Raw genomic sequence first — 23,070 nt, forward strand, 5'->3', positions numbered from 1 at the left:
CCAGTAGGAGGTGTGCAGGAGGCAGCTGATTGAGGTTTCTCTCTCTTTGATGTTTCTAATTCTCTATCCCTCTTCCTTCCACTCTGTAAAAAAAAATCAATAAAATATATATTAAAAAAAAAAAAGAAGAGTGGGGGGCTACTAAGAGCTGCAGAAGGCTGGCATGTTGGGGGTTTAAAGGTCCCTGAGCAGCCTGCCAAGGTGGTGCCTGGTCCCTGGCACGGAGTTCGATGTGTGTCAAAAGGCACACACCTGCTCTTAGCCTCTGATCCAATAACTCCACGGTTGTTGGTCAGAGGATAGTCATATAGACACTCGGAGACTTATAGGATTAATATTTGTTCTAGTCTTAGTAATAATAGTGCAAAGTAGAAACTGACAAATGTCCATAACAGGGGTTAGTCAGGTGCAAGGACATACATATGGAATCTCGTGTTGGAAGAATGTTTAAAAATATGGAAGATAATCACAATATAATTTTTAGTGAATAAAGAAAAAATACAAGCCATTAAAAATACCACTTTAAAAAAAAGATGTTTACACAGGAAAAATGTCTCTGGCTGATGGGATTATGAGTTATTTCTGCTACCTTCCTATTCATTTCTCTACCTTCCAATTTTATAAAATGAAATTATATAATCAGAAAAATCTACACTAATAAAAGAGAAACATGGTAATTGGCGTACGACCGCTACCCTTCCCATTGGCTAATCAGCGTATCCTTATGCAAATTAACTGTCAGCCAAGATGGCGGCCGGCAGCCATGCACTGAAGCGAGCAGGGAGGCTTGCTTGCTCCAGTGACTGCAGACTCCAACGTTCCCTGCCTCACTTGCCGGCCTCTCAACTGCAACTCTAAGCAACTATTACTATGTTGCAAATAAGAAGCTAAACAAAACCAGCTTTCAGTCAGCCCCGGACCGCAACATTGTATCCATGTTTTCAGCAGCGAGGCCTCAGAGCTAAAGCTGGCCCAGAATAAAAAAAAAAAAAAGAAAGAAAGAAAACAAGGAGCGGTTGGGAGCTTTTAGTCAACTGCCAGCGGGAAAACAGCCCTCAGCCCCTCAGCCAGCCGGGCCAGGCACCCCAGTGGGGACCCCACCCTGATCCAGGACACCCTTCAGGGCAAACCAGCCCGCCCCTACCCGTGCACCAGGCCTCTATTCTATATAGTAAAAGGGTAATATGCCTCCCAGCACCTGGATCAGTGGAGCAGCGAGGCTCCCGGCACTGGGATCAGCATGACAGGGGGCAGCTCCCAAACCTCCTGATCAGCTCTGCTCTGTGCCTGATAGGGGGGAGCTCCCCAATCCCCCGATTGCCCTGCGGCTCTGTGTGTGACAGGGTGCGGTGCCCCAACCCCCTGCCCCCACGGGCCCTGCTCTGTGTGTGACAGGGTAGAGCCATAACCTCTCCATCGGCCCTGCCCTGAGTGTGACAGTGGCGGTGCCCCAGCCCCCTGATCGGCCCTGCTCTGTGGGTAATAGAAGGTGGCGCCCCAACCCCCCTCCACGGGCCTTGCTCTGTGTGTGACAGGGTAGAGCCATAACCTCCCCATTGGCCCTGCCCTGAGTGTGACAGGGTGCAGCGCCCCAACCCCCTGATCTTCCCTGCTCTGTGTGTGACAGGAGGCGGTGCCCCAGCTCCCCTATCGGCCCTACTCTGTGAGTGACAGGGGGGAGCTCCTCAACCCCCTGATGGACCCTGCTCTGTGAGTGACAGGGGGCAGCGCCCCAACCCCCTGATGGACCCTTCTCTGTTAGTGACAGGGGGCAGTGCCCCAACCCCCTGATCGGCCCTGCTCTGTGAGTGACAGGGAGCAGCGCCCCAACCCCCTGATTGGCCCTGCTCTGTGAGTGACAGGGAGCAGCGCCCCAACCCCCTGATTGGCCCTGCTCTGTGAGTGACAGGGGGCAGCGCCCCAACCCCCTGATTGGCCCTGCTCCGTGAGTGACAGGGAGCAGCGCCCCAACCCCCTGATCAGCCCTGCTCTGTGCATGACGGGGCAGTGCCCCAACTCCCCAATCGGCCCTGCTCTGAGCCTGACCAGGGGCTGCACTTAGGGATTGGGCCTGCCCTCTGCCACCCGGGAGCAGGCCTAAGCCAGCAGGTCGTTATCTCCCGAGGGGTCCCAGACTGCAAGAGGGCATAGGCCGGGCTGGGGGACCCCCCTTCCCCGCCCGAGTGCACAAATTTTTGTGCACCGGGCCTCTAGTGTGTATATAATAGAATTTAAAATTTTAAGTATATGTGGCAGAGGAAAATAAAAATCTTTAAACTAATATTTCTAAAAATTAATTTATTGAAAAAGAACACAAACTAGTAAAGGACAAGAGAGAGGAAGCCTTGTCATTTACGGAACCTTAGTATCAGGCAGGAGTGGTGCTCCCTGCCTCATGTGTAGGTGCTCATCACAGCAGCCCTGGGGCCCCCTCACCCAGAGAGGCCAGCGAGCTGCCTGCGGTCACACAGCTCACATGTCCTGAGAACAAAGTGCTCCACAGCCACCAGACCCTCATTTTGGAGTTTTGTCTTTCCTACCAAGTCTGAAGTGAGAACATGTTGAATGTGTTACCTTATACAGTGCCGTTCTGTTGACCAGGTTTCGATAGTAACTATGGCTACAGTCCACCTGCAAAGCCTTTCCAACTTCCACAGTTTTACTAGTTACTTGTTTTTCAGTAAAACAGCTGTGTTTACTTCTTCTGATGACATTCAGTTTCCAATCATGAGTATGATTTCTATGAAATAAAGGTTTAAAGATATTTTATAATTAGTACAGGAACTTTGCAAATACCATCATTGAGTAATCAATGCAACAACATTTTTTCCCTATTTTTGTATAAAGAGACTCATTTACTGTTGCCCAAACTCTGCTCTGCCTCTTTCAGGTTCAGTGTAGCAAGAAATTTAACTGTCATCGGATGCGGGTAGAAGGTGGGGAAAAGATAAACCTGAGCAGGCCCTAAAGCACACACATAGACACACACGCACATGCACACACACACACGCGTGCAAACACACACACAGACACACACACACAAAGCCCACTGCAGACCAGAAATGTTTAAAACATCAAAGATTTTGGCGATAAACAAGTTCAGGAATTCTTAACCCAAGACAGGAGGGCGGCGCTGGCCTCGCGGGGCGGAGCGTGCTTCCTGAATGTCTGCATTTCTCCGCTGCTTAGCCAATGCTTTTCTCTTACTGTTGGTTGCCCTCGCGTATCCTATTAGCACTTTTGTGCCTCACTGAGCAGAGTTTATTTGAATAGATGTTGTTGTTCCTTCTGATTAGAAATTAGAAATCTAAAAGAAAGAAATTTGCAATGTTTTTAAAAGACAGTGGTTTGCAATGTAATGTTTGCTCAAACTGTGCAAGCAGTATGTACAGTCCTGTGCCAGACCCAGCAGGTGCCCTGTGTGTGTGAACACAGACAGTCTGCCCGAGGGGGCGCTCCCAGCTCCCCTTGAGTCTCCACGAACGGAACCACTGGCACCCCTGGGTCCAGCGGGAGGACTGTTGCCTTAGGTAAGTGAGAAAGCTAACCTTCAGGGGAAGGTAAACAACTCCCGTGTCACATGCCTGGGAAGCCATCGCCAGGATGCACACCCATCGATTTGGGTCCTAACGGCCAGGAGTGTTTTGGAAAAGACTATGTTATGACAATCAGTGTGAATTTATACAGGATCGGCTGGGCTGGGAGCAAGGCGCGGGGCAGGCCTTCCTCATCCTCGGGGTACAGGAGGGTCAGTAGCCATGACACAGTGTGGAGCAGCTGCGCCTCTCCCCAGGCGTGGCCGCGTGCGCCCTGCTGGGCCGGCCCTGGGCAGGCCTGTTTAAAGGATCTCTCTGGGAAGCTGATGACACCTCCCCACGCTCTCCAGTCAGGGGCTGTTTCCTGCTCTGCAGCCTAGGTCGCTATCACTCAGCAAGCACCACCCCCTAACCGCTGCCCCCGCGCCCAGGTGCCCAGTGCTGAAACAAGGGGCGCCCTGCGCCTCGAGGAGCTCCCAGGGGGGCGTGTAGCTGAGCCCTGTCAGGGCCCGTCATCCTGGTACGAGAACCAGCCCTGGCGACACAGAAGCCCTGGAAGAGACCAGCCCACCACTGCTCGGCCTGCGCCTGATCTGCAGGCGCTGTTCCCTCCGCCTTCACGTCTTTACCTCTAAGATCAAGGACGCTCCTGCATCCCTCCCTTCTCAGTGGGTTTCCTCCTTAAAATTTGTTCTGACTCAGTGACTGTCGCTGCAGGAGTAGAGTATCCATCTCCAGAGGAATGTGATCACTAGCCATCGTTTCCTGAAAATTCCAGGGCTGCAGTTCTAAGGGGACCATCCAGGGTAAGGTCTGCTCGGACCAATCCCACAGGAGACCACAAGGCCTCACTCACTACAAGGCGCCCACTGCCCGTGTGCACACACATCAGTTGTACCACCGTCAGAAAGTCTGTATCTTCAAGGTTCCCACTGACTTTCAAAGCCATTGTCAAGCCTGCTCTTTCCACCATCGCTTAGTCTCATCTCACTCACCAGCCTCCACGCCCCTCAGAGTTTAGCACCACAGCCCGTGAGCGCCTGGGCTCCCGTCGCCCGGCCTCCCGGTCCCGCACCCCTCTCTGCCATCCGATCTCTGATGATCCCACTCCCCTCCCTATGCAGGCTGTGTTCCACCTTCCGTGTTGGGGACAGGTCATGCCCTCTGTCCCTGTCTATCTGCGTGTGGCGCTGGGGGAGGCGGGCCCCTCCGCGTGCTCTCTGCCCGGTTCATTTCAATGCTGCCTCCATTCCCCAGGCTCAGGAGCAGTGCTCCTCGCCCTGACAGCCAGTGTTTACTCTAGTTACTGTGAAAAGACCAGCTGTGACTCATTTCTGGAATCATCTCTCCTAAAAGGTCACATACAATTCACTGGTTAAAAAACAAGAGTTCTTGAACTTCTTTCTGACTCTGGTGCCTGTAAGTAAAAACAAACCCAATGACCTCACTTCCAGAAAACCACAGGTATGGCACCAGGTTGCACTGGAGCATCTGACTCTGCCTTCACCACGCGCTTGCGATCAGGACTCACTCCAGGTGCTGGTGACATTGGCACCGTCCCCACCCCCGGCTGAGCTGTTTCCTCTAGGTCGGTCTCAGAGCTCTAGAAAGTACATGCACACATAGATACCCACGTCCACACATAAGATCGCACAGTGACTGACACCCACGGACCTCCACGTCCTCACCAGCGCCTACCACAGGAGATGCCTCTCCAGGCACCCCCTCCCACCTCACCAAACAAAGGATAAAGAGAGCGAGCTCAGCAGTTGGCACGCTCAGCCGGTTTCCTCCTTTCCTAGACATGTTCTGACTCTGGGCATCCTCACTTGGGGCCAGGAGAAGGCTGTGCCAGGCCCTTCGGTGCGCCCCTCCCCCAGCCCTGGGCAGAGCTATGTCATCGGCTGCCATGCACACCTCCTCCAGGCACTGCCGCCACCGGCCCTCAGCAAACACCTGAGAACTAGACCAGGGTGTATCTACACCTGTCACCCCGCAGCCTGCGCACACTGCCAGGAGCGGGCACTGCCCCTGTTCACTCACAACATCCGAGCCCAGCCACGCGTTCCCCTGACCAGCAGCTCTAGACAGCAGCCTGGCTGAATCTGAGAACAAATGCCACCCAGTCTTCACTTACTGTTGGCAAGAATACCCTAAAAGGAAACCATTCTAAGGGAATCTTTTATCGTCTTCATTTCATTAAGACCACTAGGAACATGAACACAGGGGCAACATTTAGTTCACTTTTTCAATAATGAAGCATTTGTTTCTTGTTGTAGGGAGAGTAGGGGAGACTAAATGCTTGGCTTGCCTGACCTTCCAGATTACAGTGCATTTGATTTGCTGAACCAAGCCCTGGAGCGCCGCGCGCTAACAGAGAGAAAGGATACTCACCCCCTCTGGAAAATGTAAGAGCCACTGTCATCCAGCTCAACTGGCCAAAACTCCAGGACATAATCGTGCAAAGTAATTCTGGGTGAACTGCTCGAGTGTAGCTCAACCGGTCCATGTAACTCATTTCTTTTGAACCATTTTGTGGTGCTTGGTTCATGCTCAGGAGAAAATGGGCAATATTTCAGAAAGAAAGGTTCTCCTTCAATGGCATTAATATGACAACGTGTAGTACAGGTTTCTTCAAAAAATTAGCAAAATAAAAGGAAAAAATCAAACACATGATGACATAGCTAATTTCCCAACACAGAGGCATTTCCAGAACATAAGTGAGGGCAGAGCTTCCAACAGGTCCTCCCAAAGAGGAGGGCAGTGCCTGGCCCCACCCCAGGAGGCAGGCACACGCAGAGCCATCTTGTAAAAGAAGGTGTTGCACAGGACAGCTTCCTCACACGGAAGCCACAGAAGACACAGGGTTGCCACACCTTCCCGAAAACATCTTAGTGAGGAGCCTCCATGGAGAAGACACCAGAAACCAGGCTTTAGAGGGGCTTCTGCACGCAGCCAGTCCACTCAGCCAGCCACTGCCCAGTAGGCGCAGAGGTGGGAACAGATGCTGCATCCCACGTCCTGAGAGGTGGCCGGTTTGATTCCTGGTCAGGCACATGCCCAGGTTGCAGGCTCAATTCCCAGTAGGGGGCGTGCAGGAGGCAGCCCATAGAAGTTTCCTTCTCATGTGGATGATTCTCTCTCCCTCTCCTTTCCTCTCTTTCTAAAAATCAATTTAAAATCTTTTTTTTTAAATCATCAAGCAGTCACTGCTAATAAATTAAAATTGGCATTTGACGCCTGCCATAAAGCTTCCTTGAGTTCCCTGGCCTGAGACGTGTCTTTCATATATACTAATAGTTGCTCTGACTCGAATATTTTCCTTAATATTTGTAAGGTATTCCCATGAACATCCTGTGTTCTCTAAATTATGGTATGGATGTTTACCTTCATTTTGGGAAGGAGATAACTTGTGTAGAATGTTCTAAAAGTCAGTAAAAAAGTCATCTGTGACATTCAGTTTCAAACAGATTTTCATCCAGACAAATGTAATTTATTTCAGGATGCAAGGTTTCACACCTGCTCTCTCTACATAAACTCGGGGGCCACCTTTTCCTCTTTCCAATAAACCCATATAGTTCTTTATTTGATCCCACTCCTGTGGGTTTTTAGGTTCTGTGCCAGAGACACCAAAACATTAGGCAACTATCTAAATTTAAAACCACTGGCTAATTTTAATAAATTCAGCATCTTCTATAGCCGCCTCCTAAAACCAGCTGCAAAACTTTGCTATGACTTACCTGAGGTGCCCTTAAACATAAGCACTAAAAGCGTCAAGGGCAGTTGTCCCAGATGCATGGTTTAGGGTTCTGCTTCAAAAAGTTTTCCTGGAAAACAGAATAAGTCAGGTTCAGTTAGAACTTTCACATAAAAACGTACCTGTCTTATGAAGAAGGTTTTAAAACATCTGGCACACAAAATTTTAAAAATGGACCCAGAAAATTTTCATAGACCTTCATCTAGTCACCAAGTCTTCTTGGAACTTTCAGGAAGTAGAATTAATGAAATTTTAGTACAATGAAGTTTGGCATCCTGAAGAAATCCCTGGTAATACAATTTTCTAATACAGAGAGCCTCGTGTGTTTTAGGCTTGGTCTACTAAATCTTGCCTCCAAGAACAAAGTTGAGAACAACTGTATTTATAAAAAATCTGCTATTCTATGAATGCAGTCTGTGATTACTGAAATATGTTTGACATCCTGCCCCTGTAGGAGTGTGTGTGTGTGTGTGTGTGTGTGTGTGTGTGTGTGAGTTCCAGTTGTTTTTTTCTCTCATCTATCTTCTTGCCTCAGAACACAAGTTGCAGAAGTTAGGAACTAAGTCTACTTTACATAACTGTCTCCCTGAAGTCCAGCACAATGCTTAGCACATAGTAAGCATTCACCAATAGTCATTAATGAGAAATGGGTGTATGGATGTGTGTGCATGTTTCTGCACTCGTATGCCCATATGTGTTTATTTTAGGAAAATGGAGAGACAAAGTGGGAACTGCATACATTCCAGACAGAAACAGACTCAAAGAACTCAAATCGGAGTTGACTTTTGCTCTTACTCCAGCCCAAGTTTTGTCCTACTAATTACAAATTTAGAGGGAGAATAGGTAGGAAGGGTGCGTTGGGGCTCCTATACCAGGTCTGAGTTTTTAATAAACAATCCCATGTTTCTTTTATTTTAAAAAATGTATTTTTTATTGATTTCAGACAGAAAGGTGGAAGGAAAGAGAGATAGAAACATCAATGATGGGAATCATTGATTTGCTGTCTCCTCCACACCCGCTATTGGGATCAAGCCCACAACCCGGGCATGTGCCCTGACTGGGAATCGAAGCATGACCTCCTGGTTGATAGGTTGATGCTCAACCACTGAGCCACACCAGCCAGCAATCCCATATTTCTTTTATACCAGACACCTCACTTTACTGATTGAGGAAGCTCAGCATCATGGAAAGGGCTTGGTCTCTGGGCTTATGACAAACTGTGCAAACTTGGGCAAGTCACTTAAAAGTCTGAGTCTGTTTGCTCATTCCAAAACGGAGATGGGAAGAATGCCTGTCTCCAAAATTACTAAGCAATCAAAGAGCTAATGTTTACGAAGACTTCCTGGGTTGGGTGCATGAAGCCTCTCAGCCCAAAGTAATTCTCTCACCAGCTACAACTCACCTCGCACACTAAACAACACAAAACAAAAACACACACCATCACCACCACCAACACCCGCTAATGCGCAAATCCTGGATATTATGTAATGGCTAAGCTGCCAAACCATTTACATCAATCTTTATGAATAAATAACCAAGCATTTGAAGTCATTTCCAAGAGATAATAATCAATAATGTAAAGACAAAAGGGATAAGGATGTATGGAAAGTACCAGCTGTTCATAATGAAATTAGAATATTTCTATGGCTTGAAATAAGCCCCTCCCCCCACACACGCACATGTTTTGTTATTATCTATTCTCTTATCTAGGGTAGAATGAAAAGTGCTGTTTCCTCTGGTTAAGGTTGACACTGCCTATGAAGAGCACTGCTGTTTTCTTGGTTTGTGGTTTTTTAAATTTTCAAGGTCTACTAAGATATGAAGTTATTATGAGATAACTCATCATTCTGATAACTTCACTCAGTTTCGATTTGAAACATGTTAAGATTCCAGTATACAAATTAGTTGGTATTTTCCCTGCTCTATGTCTGAGTATATATAAAATTACTAATGTACTTATTGCGGATTTAAAAGATTAAGATATTAAATTATAAAATTTAACTTCTAAAAGTTATTCTGAAAAATATCATAGATAGCAGTTATAAAATATATGTAAGAGGACATAAGTATTAAATTTCTTGCATGTGGAAATTCTGGAGATTTTTTTAGTGCTATGTTTGATGTTGATATTATTTATTGCCTTTACATAATTTTAAAATTTCTTCCTTCTTTCCTTTCTTTTAAAAAATGTTTCTAATTTCTAAAGTAATATATGCCAATTAAAGGACATGTGTAAAATGAAGATTGAAAAGCAGAAAATAATATCAACATGTCTAATACTGTATTTAGCATGTTTTCTTGTACTTTATATATTTTCAAATAATTAAGATGACCTTTAAATAATTTCCTATCTTGCATTTTCCTGCGTGGCAGAAATCTTTGTCAACACTGTTTTAATTGTCACACCATATTCTTTCATATGGATGTTATGCTTTACAGCATGTGTTTTATGATAAAATGGCCCATAGCCATTTTCCCATGTAAGGCAGTTGGATCAGGTTCTGAAGCACGGCCTGTGCTGCCAGACGGGCTGGATTTACATTTTTAGCTGAATGGTGCCGAACAAGTTACCCTCTCGGTTCTTCACTTTATCTAGCCATGAAAGGGAATAGCAATACCACTGCCTGGAGCTGGTGTTAAGGTTACATAAATTGCTATTACAAAATATCTGGTGAATAATAAATATCACTTACAGGTTAGCTATTATTATTTATCTATAGTTCTTAGTTTCTTGGTGTCACTATATGGCAGTACAAAGAAAACATTTTAAACATGGTAAATGCATACAGCATTCCAGAAATGCAGTAATAATTCATTATTCGCCTACCACACCCAAGTAAGCACTGAACATTCTCATTCTTCAATTAGGTACTCAAATTAGTACAAAGTATCTCATGTTTTTTATATGCATTTCTATTGGTATAAAGAAAGCAAAATATTAGTCATGCATTTTGTAGCTAGTTTTCTATGTTTATGAACTGTCTTTTTATGCCTTTTGTCCATTTTTAGATGTTTAGTGTTTTCTACAACCTGTTGTTCGGTTTACCTTTTAATTCCTCTTTCGATGCTTTAACATCTGGAAGCGTTTCTATTTGTGCAGTTCACCTGTCCTGCCTTTGCTTTGTGATTTTTCCATTGCTACTTTACCATTTAGAACATTCCTTTCCCCGCAGGGGTCAAATATGTACTTACCTGTATTTTCTTTATTTGTTTGGTATGCAGATGAGGTCAACTTCACTTATTTTTCCCAAGTAGCTACTCACGACTTCTGTATGGGATTCGCAGTCCCATCGTCCCTTACAGCGGCTGCCCGGGCTGCGCAGCCTCTCCCCAGCGCCCATGCACAGTCAGCTCAGCATGTAGGCTCCACATGGCCCTCCCTCCCCGCCCTCCCACCTTGCCTGGTTTTTTTATTTACAGCACTGTTCACTAACTGACATATTATCATTTTATGTCTGCTCGCTTATTTTTTGCTGAGTTAATGAAGGCATTAAATTAATGAAGGCAGAATATATGCTTTGGGGAGTCTATCCAAAGCTGAGCATCTGACCCATTGTTGCATCTGCCTGTGAAATGCTTCTTACCCCTGACACCTTGAAACATGTGTTTTACGTGAGATCTAGCGCCCTCACTCTCACTCAGAGTGAGAAAAAATATGCCTGGGCTCCGCATGCATGTCCATTACTACCATATGCTCCCCGCCTCCACCACTTACCATTCATGCGTGTGTGAGTGTGTGCATACACACATACACATATACTTATATACGAATCTTCATATGTAATGTATAGTGTTACTATATACTATGATGCATATTATATAACAGTATTGTTTTCGAGGTTAAAGCATTCCCACTTTTTTTCTGAAAAGTGGAAACCGCTAAAGTAGGTGAGAGTTTCCGTTCATTAAGCCCTCATTTGTGTCCGACCCATGAAAACATGCAGGTGGTTCTCTTACTCACTCTCCCACAGGCCGAATGCAGGAGGCGCTGCCCAAGGCACAGAGAGGCGCGCGCTTCCCCAAGGGCATCAGCTACAGATCCCGGTCCGCATCCGGATTCCTGCTTCCCACCCTTTCCCTTCCATCTCCGGTCCCGGGAGGAGACCTCCCGCAGGCTGCACCCCGGTGATGAGAAAGGTCAGGGCTGGCAGCCGCCGCAGAGGGACACCCTTCCCCTGATCCCTTCTGAAACCGAATTTTGTTTTCAGAAAACCTGCCCAGCAGGGACGGAGGGCGCTGGGGAGGGCCACAGCCGCGGGCGCGGTCCTTACCTCCAGGAGTTGGAGGCGGCGGGGCAGCGGTCCCCTCCACCCGGCAGGGGGCAGGGCTCAGGCGGCAGGTGGGAGCGCGGGCTGCCCCAGCTCCAGAAGCAAGGAGCCCCAAGTGTGGGGAAAGGGGAGAGGCAACTGGAGAGTCCAACAGAAAGAAGGGACAGAAAATTGGAAGAAAGAAAAGCCGCTGCTGAGTGGGCAGGCGGAGGCGCGGGGTGGGGGCGCTGGCGGGCGGAGGCGCTGCTCCGGATCCCGGCGCTGGCCGGTGCCGGCGGGGATCTCCGGGTCGGCGACAGGTGGCGGGTCCCTGGAGCTCTGGGCCGTGGGTGGAGCCCAGTGGCTGTGGGGCTGGGAGATGCCGAGGCAGCAGTTGCGCACCCTCGGGCCGCAGGGCTGTGAGCACCTAGATGAGGGAGCCACCTGTGCCCAGCCCCGGGGTGGGGCATCTGCACCGACGGAAGAGGCGTGGAGGGGGCTGGGGCAGGGTCCTGAGGTGACCCAAAGGTCGGGAGGAGGTCCCTGTCAAGCACCCACGTTCCCTGCTTAGCCTGGCGGGGGCGGGGGGCGGGGGGCTTGCAGTTGGGAAGCCATGGAGAGGCCCACCCTGTGGAACTGAGGTGAAATTGCTTAGAGGTCAAGCTGAAGGAGAGCTGCATGGTGGCACTGAGGGGCACGTTTCAGACTGGTCTGCGGTTGAATCTCTCAAACAAAAATGAAGAATGAAACCCTGGCTTACAGGGAAAGGATTTAATGAGACTGATTTTCATTTTTTTTTATACAATTACTGGAGGCCCCGTACACGAATTCGGCCTGGGTGGGGTCCCTCAGCCTGATCCAGACCCATAGGGCCCAATTGGGGCTGTCCGGGGTGAGGGACTGTGGGAAGTTAGCCGGCTGTGGGAGGTTGTCTATGGGAGTGCACTGACCACCAGGGGGCAGCTCCTGCATTGAGCGTCTGCCCCCTGGTGGTCAGTGCACATCATAGTGTTTGCTTGACGGTGGTAATGATCACTTAGGCTTTTATATATATAGATTAGAGGCCTGGTATACAAAATTCATGCACTGGGGGGGGGGGGGGGGGGTGGGGGGGCGGTTCACTTAGCCCGACTTGTGCCCTCTCCCAGTCCAGGAGCCCTTGGGGTATGTCCAACTGATGGCTTAGGAGAGCAGGCCTAAGTCTTCATTGGACATCCTCAGCTGCCAGGAGTTGGGAGAGGCTCCCACCATGGCAGCTATGCTAGCCAGCTGTGAACCTGGCTTCTGGCTGAGTGGCATTCCCCGCTGTGGGAGCGCACTGACCACCAGGGGGCAGCTCCTGCGTTGAATGGAATCGGGTCAAAACCAGCTCTCTGACATCCCCTAAGGGGTCCTGGATTGTGAGAGGGCACAGGCCAGGCCAAGGGACCCCCCACTGGTGCATGTTCAGGGCTGGGGAGGGACGCAGGAGGTTGGCCAGCCGGGAGGGCTCCAGGGCATGTCTGGCCCAACTCGCTCAGTGCCGATCTGACAGACCCCATTAGCAAGCTAACTTACTGGTCCGAGCGTCTACCCCCTGGTGGTCAGTGCACATCATAGCGAGCTGTTGAGCAGCCTTAGCATATTATTAACATATTACGCTTTGATTGGTTGAACGGATGACCGGACACTTAGCATATTAGGATAATATATAGGATAATAAGTCATCATATGATAAATATAACATATAGTGCCAATATAATATTACATATAATAAATATAATAAAAGGAAAATCATATGATTAACTTGATAAATACAATTTAAAGAATCTGACAAAAGTCAACACCCTTTCTTGATTACTAATGCTCAGAAAACTGCAACCAGGAGGGAACATCTGTAAGAAACCTAGAGGCAGTTTTATACTTAATAGGGAAACGCTTTGCTTTTGCTAAGATGAGGAACAATATAAAGACAGCTCTCAACTAGGACAATTGATTTGTATCAAATAAAATAATGAAAATAGGAGGTCTAAAGAAGGAAGGAATAAAACTACTCTTTTTGACAGAGAGCATACTTTTATTAAATCACCCTTTGAAATCTACAAAAATCTACTGGAAATAATAAATGAGTTTAACAAGATCATGGGATACAATGTCAACACACAAAAATCAATTGTAATTCTACACAGTCTTAATGGAAATTTGGAAAATAAAATTTGTTAGAAATATTATTTGCAATAGTATAAAATCAAATACCAAAGTATAAATTCTTTGAAAAATGTACAAGGTATCTACTACAAAACACTGTTAAATAAACAAAGGGATATACTATGTTTATGGATTGGAAGACTCACTGATTGATATCTATTCTCCACAAACTATAGGGTTTATAGTCTATACATTTTTAGACTCAATAGGTTATAGAGTTCATATATTTCATGCCATCCCAATACAAGTTTCATTAGGGATTTTCAAATAATTTGAGAAGCTATTTCTAAAATTAATGTAAAAACACAAACAATCTAGAAAAGTCAGAGCAATCTTGAGAAAAGAAAACAAAGTGACTTGAAGTTTTACAATAAAGCAATAGGAATCTTTCAGTGTGAGGATTCCTATTTCCATTTATATGCTCTTTTGCATGAGCATATAAATGGAAAATAATAGACTAGAATAATAAATCCACACATATGTAGTCCCTTGATTTTTTTACCAAAGCACTATTTCAATTCAATGGAGAAAGAAAAGTCTTTGACATATGTTGTTGGAACAACTGGATATCTCTCTAGAGAGAGAGAGAGAGAGAGAAAAGAACCTTGACCCTTATCTCATTCTATATACAAATATTAATTCACCAGGAATTATAGACCTAAACAGAAAAGTTGGAATCAGAAATATTTCATAGCCCTGTCCAGTGTTGCTCAGTGGATAGAGCCATGGCCTGCACACTGAATGGTTTCAGGTTCAATTCCCAGTCAAGGATGTGTACCTGGGTTGGGGATTTATTCTCTTACACTGATATTTCCCTCTCTTTCTCTCCCTCTCCCTCCCTCCCTTCTTCTCAGAAGCAATGGAAGAAATAACCTCAGGTGAGGATTAATCAAAAAAATATATATTTCACAAAAATACATAGGAGAGCCCTAACCGGTTTGGCTCAGTGGATAGAGCGTCAGCCTGCGGACTGAAAGGTCCCAGGTTCGATTCTGGTCAAGGGCATGTACTTTAGTTGCAGGCATATCCCCAGTAGGGAGTGTACAGGAGGCAGCTGGTCGATGTTTCTCTCTCGTCAATGTTTCTAACTCTCTATCCCTCTCCCTTTCCCTCTGTAAAAAATCAATATAATATATTGTTTAAAAAGTACATAGAAGAAAGGGAAAAAAATACATAGGAGAAGGAGAACCAAGATGGCGGCATAGGCAAATGCCTGTACTTGCTGCCTCCCACAACCACATCAAAATTATAACTAAAATACAGAGCAACCGTCATCCAGAACCACTGGAAATATGGCTGAATGGAAGTACCACAACTAGAGAATTAAAGAAGAAAGCACACTGAGACTGGTAGGAGGTACAGAGGCATGAAATGGGCTGGTCCAGCAACTATGTGAGCCACTTCTTTAATCAAGAGGGAGATTGCCTCTGCAGAGGCTGCCAGGAGGAGCAAGGGATCCCTTCCCCACACCAGACGGGTCCCAGGGCTGGGAAAAGAAGTCCCTATGGGCAGTAAGAACTACGGGCTGTAAAAACAAGTGCAGATTGGGGCTTAGTGACAGAGGCTGCTGGAGACCCAGCTGCTCCTCTTAAAAGGCCTGTGCATAAACTGAACTTACAAGCTACCTCTTCCTCTGAGCTCCAGTGCCAGGTGAAGCTCTGGGGGACCCAGACACATATAAGGATGAACTGGACTGTCTGGCATGAGGGCAGGAACTCAGGGGCGGCTTTCTTCCAAATGGTGGTGCTTACAGTGGTCATTGTTCCCATGCTAGGACCTCCCCAGTCACAGGGCTGACTGGCAGCCATTTCAGTTTGCTCCATTTTGGTGATTCCCTGAGACCCCACTCCACCCAATTTACAACCCCACCCAAGCTGTGGGCAGCGGCTTTTGCATATAAATGGCCTGTCCTTGCTCAGGCTAAAAACCTGTCAAACAAGCTGCAGCTGGGTCAGGGAGCCCCAAACTATCAATAAAAGGCCCAAGACCTAGCACCAGCACCAGCCTGCCTTACTTCACAGCTGGGCCTCGTCTGGGAACTTCCAAACCTGATACAAAGAGGAGGAATCTGCAGATTTCTCTGTAGCTCCTACTGGGTGTCCCCAGGCAGTGGCTGACGTTGCACCTCCCTGGAGACCCAAGAGCCAGTGTACCCAGTGATCAGTGTCAGACCATACCAGATTACAATCCTACACATCCATAAGTGACACATTCAAGGGGAAAACTCAGTGAGCACCAAAGCCCCACTGAAGTGAGGCCTGCTCCATAGGGGTGTCTCCTGCACAGCAGCTCTTCCATTATAGATGCAGCTGGTCCTCACAGCCAATTGGCCTAGAGGTCAAATCCTCACAGTGAGGCTAATTCTCCCACTGATGACAATCAAGGCTCAACTACAACAAGACTGTGCTCATAGCCCACAAATGGGTACACCTAGAGCTCCCAGCTCAGGTGACTGGGGAGGCTGAGCCACTGGGCCCTATAGCACACCTACTACACAAGGCCACTCTATCAACTCAAGGAGACTTAGCATCTCTACCCCAACATATAGAAACAAACACAGGGAATCAGCAAAAATGCAGAGACAAAGAAACATGTCACAAACGAAAGAAATGGAAGAAGCAAGCAAACTACTGGATATAGAGTTCAAAACCAAGGTTATAAGGTTACTCAAGAATCTTCTAGAAACCTCCAAGGGACTTAGTGAGACTTTCAAAGATCTTAGTAAAAATGCCAAAAAAAAAAAAAAAAATGGAAAAGGACCAGTCAGAAATTAAGCATACACTGACTGAAATAAAGAATAATATACAGGGATTCAACAGTAGAGTAGAGGATCTGAAGAATCAAATCAATGATTTGAAATATGAGGAAGCAAAAAACACCTGACCAGAGAGCAAAAAGAAAAAAGAATCCAAAAATATGAAGATAGTGTAAGGAGCCTCTGGGACAACTTCAAGTGTACCAACATATGAATTATAGGGGTGCCAGAAGAAGAGAGAGAGCAAGATATTGAAAACCTAATTGAAGAAATAATGCCAGAAAACTTTCCCTCCCTGGTGAAAGAAATAGGCTTACAAGTTCAAGAAGCACAGAGAACCCCAAACAAGAGGAACCCAAAGAGGACCACAAGACACATCATAATTAAAATGGTAAAAGTTAAAGACAAAGAGAGAATCTTAAAAGCAGCAAGAGAAAAGCAGCTAATTACCTACAAGGGAGTGCCCATATGACTGTCAGCTGATTTTTTAACAGAAAGTATGCAGGCCAGAAGAGAGTGGAAAGAAATATTCAAAGTAATGATGAATAGCAAGAACCTACAACCAAGATTACTCTGCCCAGCAAAGCTATCATTTAGAATTGAAGGTCAGATAAAGAGCTTCCCAGACAAGGAAAAGCTAAAGGAGTTTGTCACCACCAAACCAGTATTACATGAAATGCTGAAAGATATTCTTTAAGAAGAGGAGGAAGAAGAAAAAGGTAAAGATAAAAAATATGAACAACAAAGTGGCAACAAATACCTATCTATCAACAATTGAATCTAAAAATCAAATAAATAAAAAATCTGATGAACAGAATAAACTGATGAATGGAATAGAATGAGGGGCATGGAAATGGGACAGACTGACAATTCTCAGAGGAAAGCAGGTGTGGGGGTGCAGGAAGAGGTTAGATAAAGATCTTATAGGCATGTATGTATTACCTATGGACAGACAATAGGGTGGCAAAGGCCTGGGGTGGGGTGGGAACCGGGTGGAGGGGAACCAAGGGGGGAAAAAAGAGAGACCTCTGTAATAATCTGAACAATAAAGATTAATTTAAAAAAAATAAAAAAATACATAAGAGAATATCTCTATGATCTTGGGATAAGTAAATGAAAAAATTTCTTCGCTGTGACACAGAAAGCAATAGCCATGACAGAAAAATTGATAAATTAGATGCCATCAACATTGAAAATGTCTGCTAATCAATGACACCATCAAAAAAAATTAATAGGTAAGTCTAGAAAAATTCTTATCTGAAAAGGAACTTGTATCCAGAATATAAAATAATTTCTACACATCCACAATATGAAGAGAAACTACACAATTTTAAAATGTGCAAAAGGAAGAAAAAATGGTGGCCGAATAGGCCGACCTGTCAGGCACCTCCTCCCAGGGCCAGGCTGGAAATAAACCTAAAGTGGGGAACATTCACCCGGAATTACCAACAGAGGTCCAGCTGAGGAGGCTTGTGCAGTAAGGACAGAAAGCCCTGCAGATGTGCAGTAAGGGGGAGGTCCCAGGTGGAGCGGACCCAGCTCCCAGGGGCAGCAGGGGGCTGGGAGGGAGAGGAAGAAGCTCCTGGCTAGTGGAGGAGCTGTTCCCTCAGAAAGTCGAGGCCAGAGACCAGGCTGAGCTCACAGCCCTGAGCGCCAGAGCCCACCAGTGGCCCACAGAGCCTCTGTCCCGGAGAGGCGGCAGGGCTGCCCGCAGGGGAGTCTGGAACTGGTAGACCAGAGCCGGTCAGAGACAAAGCCTCAGTTTCTGTTTTTTTCAATATATTTTTATTGATTTCAGAGAGGAAGGGGGAGGGAGAGATAGAAACATCAAAGATAAGAGAGAACCATCGACCAGCTGCCTACTGCACACCCCACACTGGGGATCAAATGCACAACCCTGTCCTGGGTGATAGAGCCCTCCCCACCCTCAGGAGCCCTGCTGGCATACCCTGCATCTCAGCCTCTGCAGAGGAGACAGCCACGGAGGCCAAGCCTAGGGGTTTGACCATCTCAGAAAAGGTCTGTGACTGGGTTGGGGTGCGGCCATCCACCCCGCTCTCCTGGGAACCTGAGTGGTGCTTCCTCCCCACAGGAAGCTGGTAGAAACCCCAGGCTTCCAGCTGATCCCACTGGACTGCATACAAGGACCTCCACCCGGCCGAGGGCAGAGTAATATTCTGGACCACTCGCAAAGGAGGAGCTCTGGGGCAGGGAAACACAACCACCACTTCCCCAGAAATCTGAACAGCACCTCACCTCATGGGAGACCCAGAGTCCAGACTCCGGATCCCACCTAACGCCCTTTCAGAAACAGACTTTTGAGTGATTAAGATTGACAGCTGGCTGGCAAGTGAAGGCTGGCAGAAGCAGGGCCCGGGGAGCCTGGAGAAGCTTACTGCCCCAGCCCTGGGCCCCGTGCTGTTAACAAACCTGCCTTAGGGGGAAGCTTGGCCCCTCCTGCATGCAGCCAAGTCCTGTGGAGACAGACACAAACTGTGGGTCGCTTGGAGTTTCTAGCAGGTGCTGAGAACCAAAAAAGGGCAGTTGCTGACAGGGGTTGGCACCTAAGTACCTCCTGGGAAGCCCAAATTGGCAGACAGGACAGTCAGCCTTAGTCACCAGAAGAGCAGGGTCCAAAGAGAGCTCCCAGGGGGCACTACACTTGGCTGAGATGAATGCCACTTCATTTTTCCTTCTTTTTTTCTTTTCTTTTTATCTTCTTTCTTTATATCTTTTTTATCTATATGTTTTATTGATTTGTTATACTTTTGGTTTCTATTGATTCATTTATATATTCTATTTTTATCTTCTCCTTTTCTACTCAATAATTTTTCTTTTCTTCCTGCTTTCTCATCTTTTATCTTTTTCTTATTTTGGGTCTATGTACTTTCTCCTCTATTTCCCTTTTCAATTTTCTTCTTCTTCTTTTTTTTTAATTTTAAACCATTTTCCTTCCCCTATTCCCGTATTCTTTATTGTTATCTCATCTCTGCCCCTTCATACCTCATATTCCAGCCCTTTTTTTTCTCCTCACATTTTTTCTTTCTTTTCTTCTATCAGTCTTACTCTCTTTTCTCTCTCCTAATTTTATAGTGGTGCTTTTGCTGTTGTAATAGGGCTCTTGTTAACGTTTTTGTTTTGTTTCTTTTCTTTCATGTTTTCTTGTGTTGTATTTTGTTCTGTTCTGTCAGTATCTGCACAACAGCTGGCACAACATGGTCAGGATGAGGCTCACAATCAGCCAGTCTGAGAGGAGATTTCATCCATAAATGGGACAACAACATTCAAGACCAATTAAAACAGGAAAATCCAAATGATTCAAACAAGGGGCTTTCCTGGAGTGCCAAGTTCAGGTGATCTAAGAGACTGCATCACTGAGTCCCACAAAACATCTATTACATAAGACCACCCCACAAAGTCATGGAGGTATAGCAGTTTGATCTAATTCATAGAAACAAACCCAAAGGGACAGAAAAAATGGGGAGACAAAGAAACAACTCCCAAATGAAAGAAAAGAAGGAATCACCAGAAAAGGAATTAAATGAAATGGAGGCAAACAATTTATCAGATAAAAAATTCAAAGTATAAATAAGCATAAATAAGTGGTAGAAACCATCAATAAGAATCAAACATAAATGAAGAATGACATAGCTGAAATAAAAAATACCTTGGAAGAAATCAAAAGTAGACTGGTAAAAGCAGAGGACTGAATCAGCAAATCAGAAGACAAGGTAGTAAAAAGCACCCATTAATTTTTTGGAAAAAAAATTAAAAAGCAGAAGAGTCTCGGGGAGCTTTAGGACAACACGAAACACAGCAACATTCCCATCATAGGGGAACCAGAAGGAGAAGTATCCAGGCAAGGAATAGGGAATCTGTTTGAAGAAATAATGGCAGAAAATTTTCCTAACCTGGTGTAGGAAAAAGTCACTACATAAGTTCAAGACACACAGAGTCCCAATCAAGATGAATCCCAAAAGACCCACACCTAACACATCATAATTAAAATGGCAAACATTAAAAGACAATAAAGAATCTTAAGTCTGCAAGAGAGAGAGAGACAGAAAGTTACCTACAAGGGAGCTCCCATTAGTCTGTCAGCTGATTGCTCAAATAGAAATACTTCATGCCAGCCCTGGCCGGTTTGGCTCACTGGATAGAGTGTCAGCCTGGGGACTGAAGAGTCCCGGGTCAAGGGCATGTACCTTGGTTGCAGGCACATTTCCAGTAGGGGGTGTGCAGGAGGCAGCTGATCAATGTTTCTCTCTCATTGATGTTTCTAACTCTCTATCCCTCTCCCTTCCTCTCTGTAAAAAATCAATAAAATATATTTTGAAAAAAAGAAAAAAAGAAAAGAAATACTTCATGCCAGGAGGGAGTGTCATGAAGTATACAAAGTAATGAAAAGCAAGGGACTGAATCCAAGATTACTCTATCCAACAAGATTATCATTCAAAATTGAAGGTAAAATAAAAGAACTTCCAAGACAAAAGAGGCTAAAGGACTTTATTACCACAAAACCAGCATTGCAAGAAATCCTAAAGGGTCTGTTGTAAGAAGAAAAAAGAGAGAGTGAAGAACACAGGCAACAAATAAAAGAATAAAAATGGCAACAAACAAGTACCTATCAATAATAACCTAAAATGTTAATAGCTGAAATGATCCAATCAAAGGGCATAGGGTAGCTGAATGGATAAGAAAATATGACCCACATATATGCTGTCTACAAGAGACCTACTTCTGAACAAAAGACTCACACAGAATGAAGTGAGGGATGGGAAAAAATTTTCCATTTAAATGGAAATGAAAAAGTAGCAGTACACATCTGACAAAATAAATTTCAAAATAAAGGCCATAACAAGAGACAATGAAGGCCACTTCACAATACTTAAGGGATCAATACAGCAAGAGGATATAACTCTGGTAAACATATATGCACCCAATACAAGAGCACCCAAATAGATAAAAACACTTCTGGAGGATTTTAAGGAAGAGATCAAAAACAACACAGTCATACATAGTAGGGAACATTAACACCCTACTGACATTACTGGATAAATCTCCTAGACAAAAAAACTAACAAGGAAACAGGGACTCTAAATGACACACTGGATCAGATTAATTGACATTTACAGAACATTTCACCCCAAAGCTACATAATATACATTCTTCTCAAGTGCACATGAGACATTATCAAAGATAGACCACATATTAGGACAAATTAAGTCTCTACAAGTTCAAGAAGATTGAAATCATATCAAACATCTTCTCAGATCACACTGGCATGAAATTAGAAATCAACTACAGTAAAAATACTCAGAAAAAATTCAAACACATGAAGGCTAAATAACATGTTCATGAACAATGAATGAGTTACTAAAGAGATCAAGGAAGAACTAGAGAACTTTCTGGAAACAAATGAAAATGAAAACACAACAACCCCAAATCTATGGGACGCAGTGAAAGTAGTTCTAAGAGGGAAGTTCATTGCATTACAGGCCTACTTCAAAAAACAAAACAAGACAAACAAACAAACAAAAAACAGGAAAAACTTCTGATAAACTATCTAAACCTACAACTTAAAGAATTAGAAAAAAACAACAACGGGAAAAGCCCAGAGAAAGTAGAAGGAAGGAAATAATAAAGACCAGAGTGGAAGTAAATGACATAGAGACTAAAAAAACAATATAAAAGATCAAGGAAAGCAAGAGCTGGTTTGTTGAAAAGATAAACAAGGTTGATAAACCTTTAGCCAGATTCACCAAGGAACAAAGAGAGAGGACCCAAATAAATAATATTAGAAATGAAAGAAGTGAAGTAACAACTGACACCACAGAAATACAAAGGATCATAAAGAAACTACTATGAACAACTATATTCCAACAAGCTGGACAACCAAGATAAAATGGACAAATTCCTAAAAAAATACAATCTTCCAAAATTAAATTGGAAACAATCAAAAAACCTGAATAGGCCTACAACTATGTACTGATGAGACTGAAGCAGCAATCAAAACTAACAGCAGGCCCACATGGCTCAGCAGTTGAGAATTGACCTATGAACCAGGAGGTCACAGTCCAATTCCCAGTAAGGGCACATCCTGGGTTGCAGGCTCGAATCCCAGTACCCATGTAGGAGGCAGCCAATCAATGATTCTCTCTCATATTGATGTTTCTATCTCTCTCTCCCTCTCCCTTCTGCTCTGAAATCAATAAAAATACATTTTTCAAAAACTCACAGCAAACAAAAGCCCTGGTCCAGACAGCTTCACAGGGGAATTTCACCAAACATTCAAATAAAAACTAACAACTACCCTCCTCAAACTATTCCAAAAAAAATCCAAGAGGCAGGGACACTCCCAAGCTCTTTCTATGAGGTCAGTATTACCCTAAGTCAAAAACCAGATAAAAACACTAGAAAGAAAGAGAATTACAGGCCAATATCCCTGATGAAAATAGATGCTAAAATCCAAGACAAAATATTAGCAAATCAGATCCAGCAATATATTACAAAGATCATACAAAATGAGAAAGTGGGATTTATTCTATGGATGCCAGGTTGGTACAATATTCACAAATCTATAAATGT

The 23,070-nt window shown here is 45.0% G+C and overlaps 1 protein-coding gene across 1 annotated transcript in view; it reads right to left on the reverse strand.

Annotated features, from left to right (window-relative positions):
• The window catches only part of IL18R1 (interleukin 18 receptor 1), a 35,125-nt gene extending 23,473 nt beyond the window's left edge, over positions 1-11,652 (reverse strand). Inside the window, exons 1-4 of the mRNA XM_070428535.1 lie at positions 11,565-11,652; positions 7,277-7,363; positions 5,931-6,168; positions 2,575-2,740 (exon numbers count right to left, since the gene is read on the reverse strand). Of these exons, the coding sequence (XP_070284636.1) occupies positions 2,575-2,740; positions 5,931-6,168; positions 7,277-7,334 (462 nt within the window). The 5' untranslated portion in view covers positions 7,335-7,363; positions 11,565-11,652. The remainder of the gene's footprint in view (positions 1-2,574; positions 2,741-5,930; positions 6,169-7,276; positions 7,364-11,564) is intronic.
• Positions 11,653-23,070: the final 11,418 nt, after the last annotated feature.

Source organism: Myotis yumanensis, unplaced genomic scaffold (assembly GCF_028538775.1).
Source record: "Myotis yumanensis isolate MYYU_CA2020_CCGP unplaced genomic scaffold, mMyoYum1.0.hap1 SCAF_11, whole genome shotgun sequence".
NCBI lineage: Eukaryota > Metazoa > Chordata > Mammalia > Chiroptera > Vespertilionidae > Myotis > Myotis yumanensis.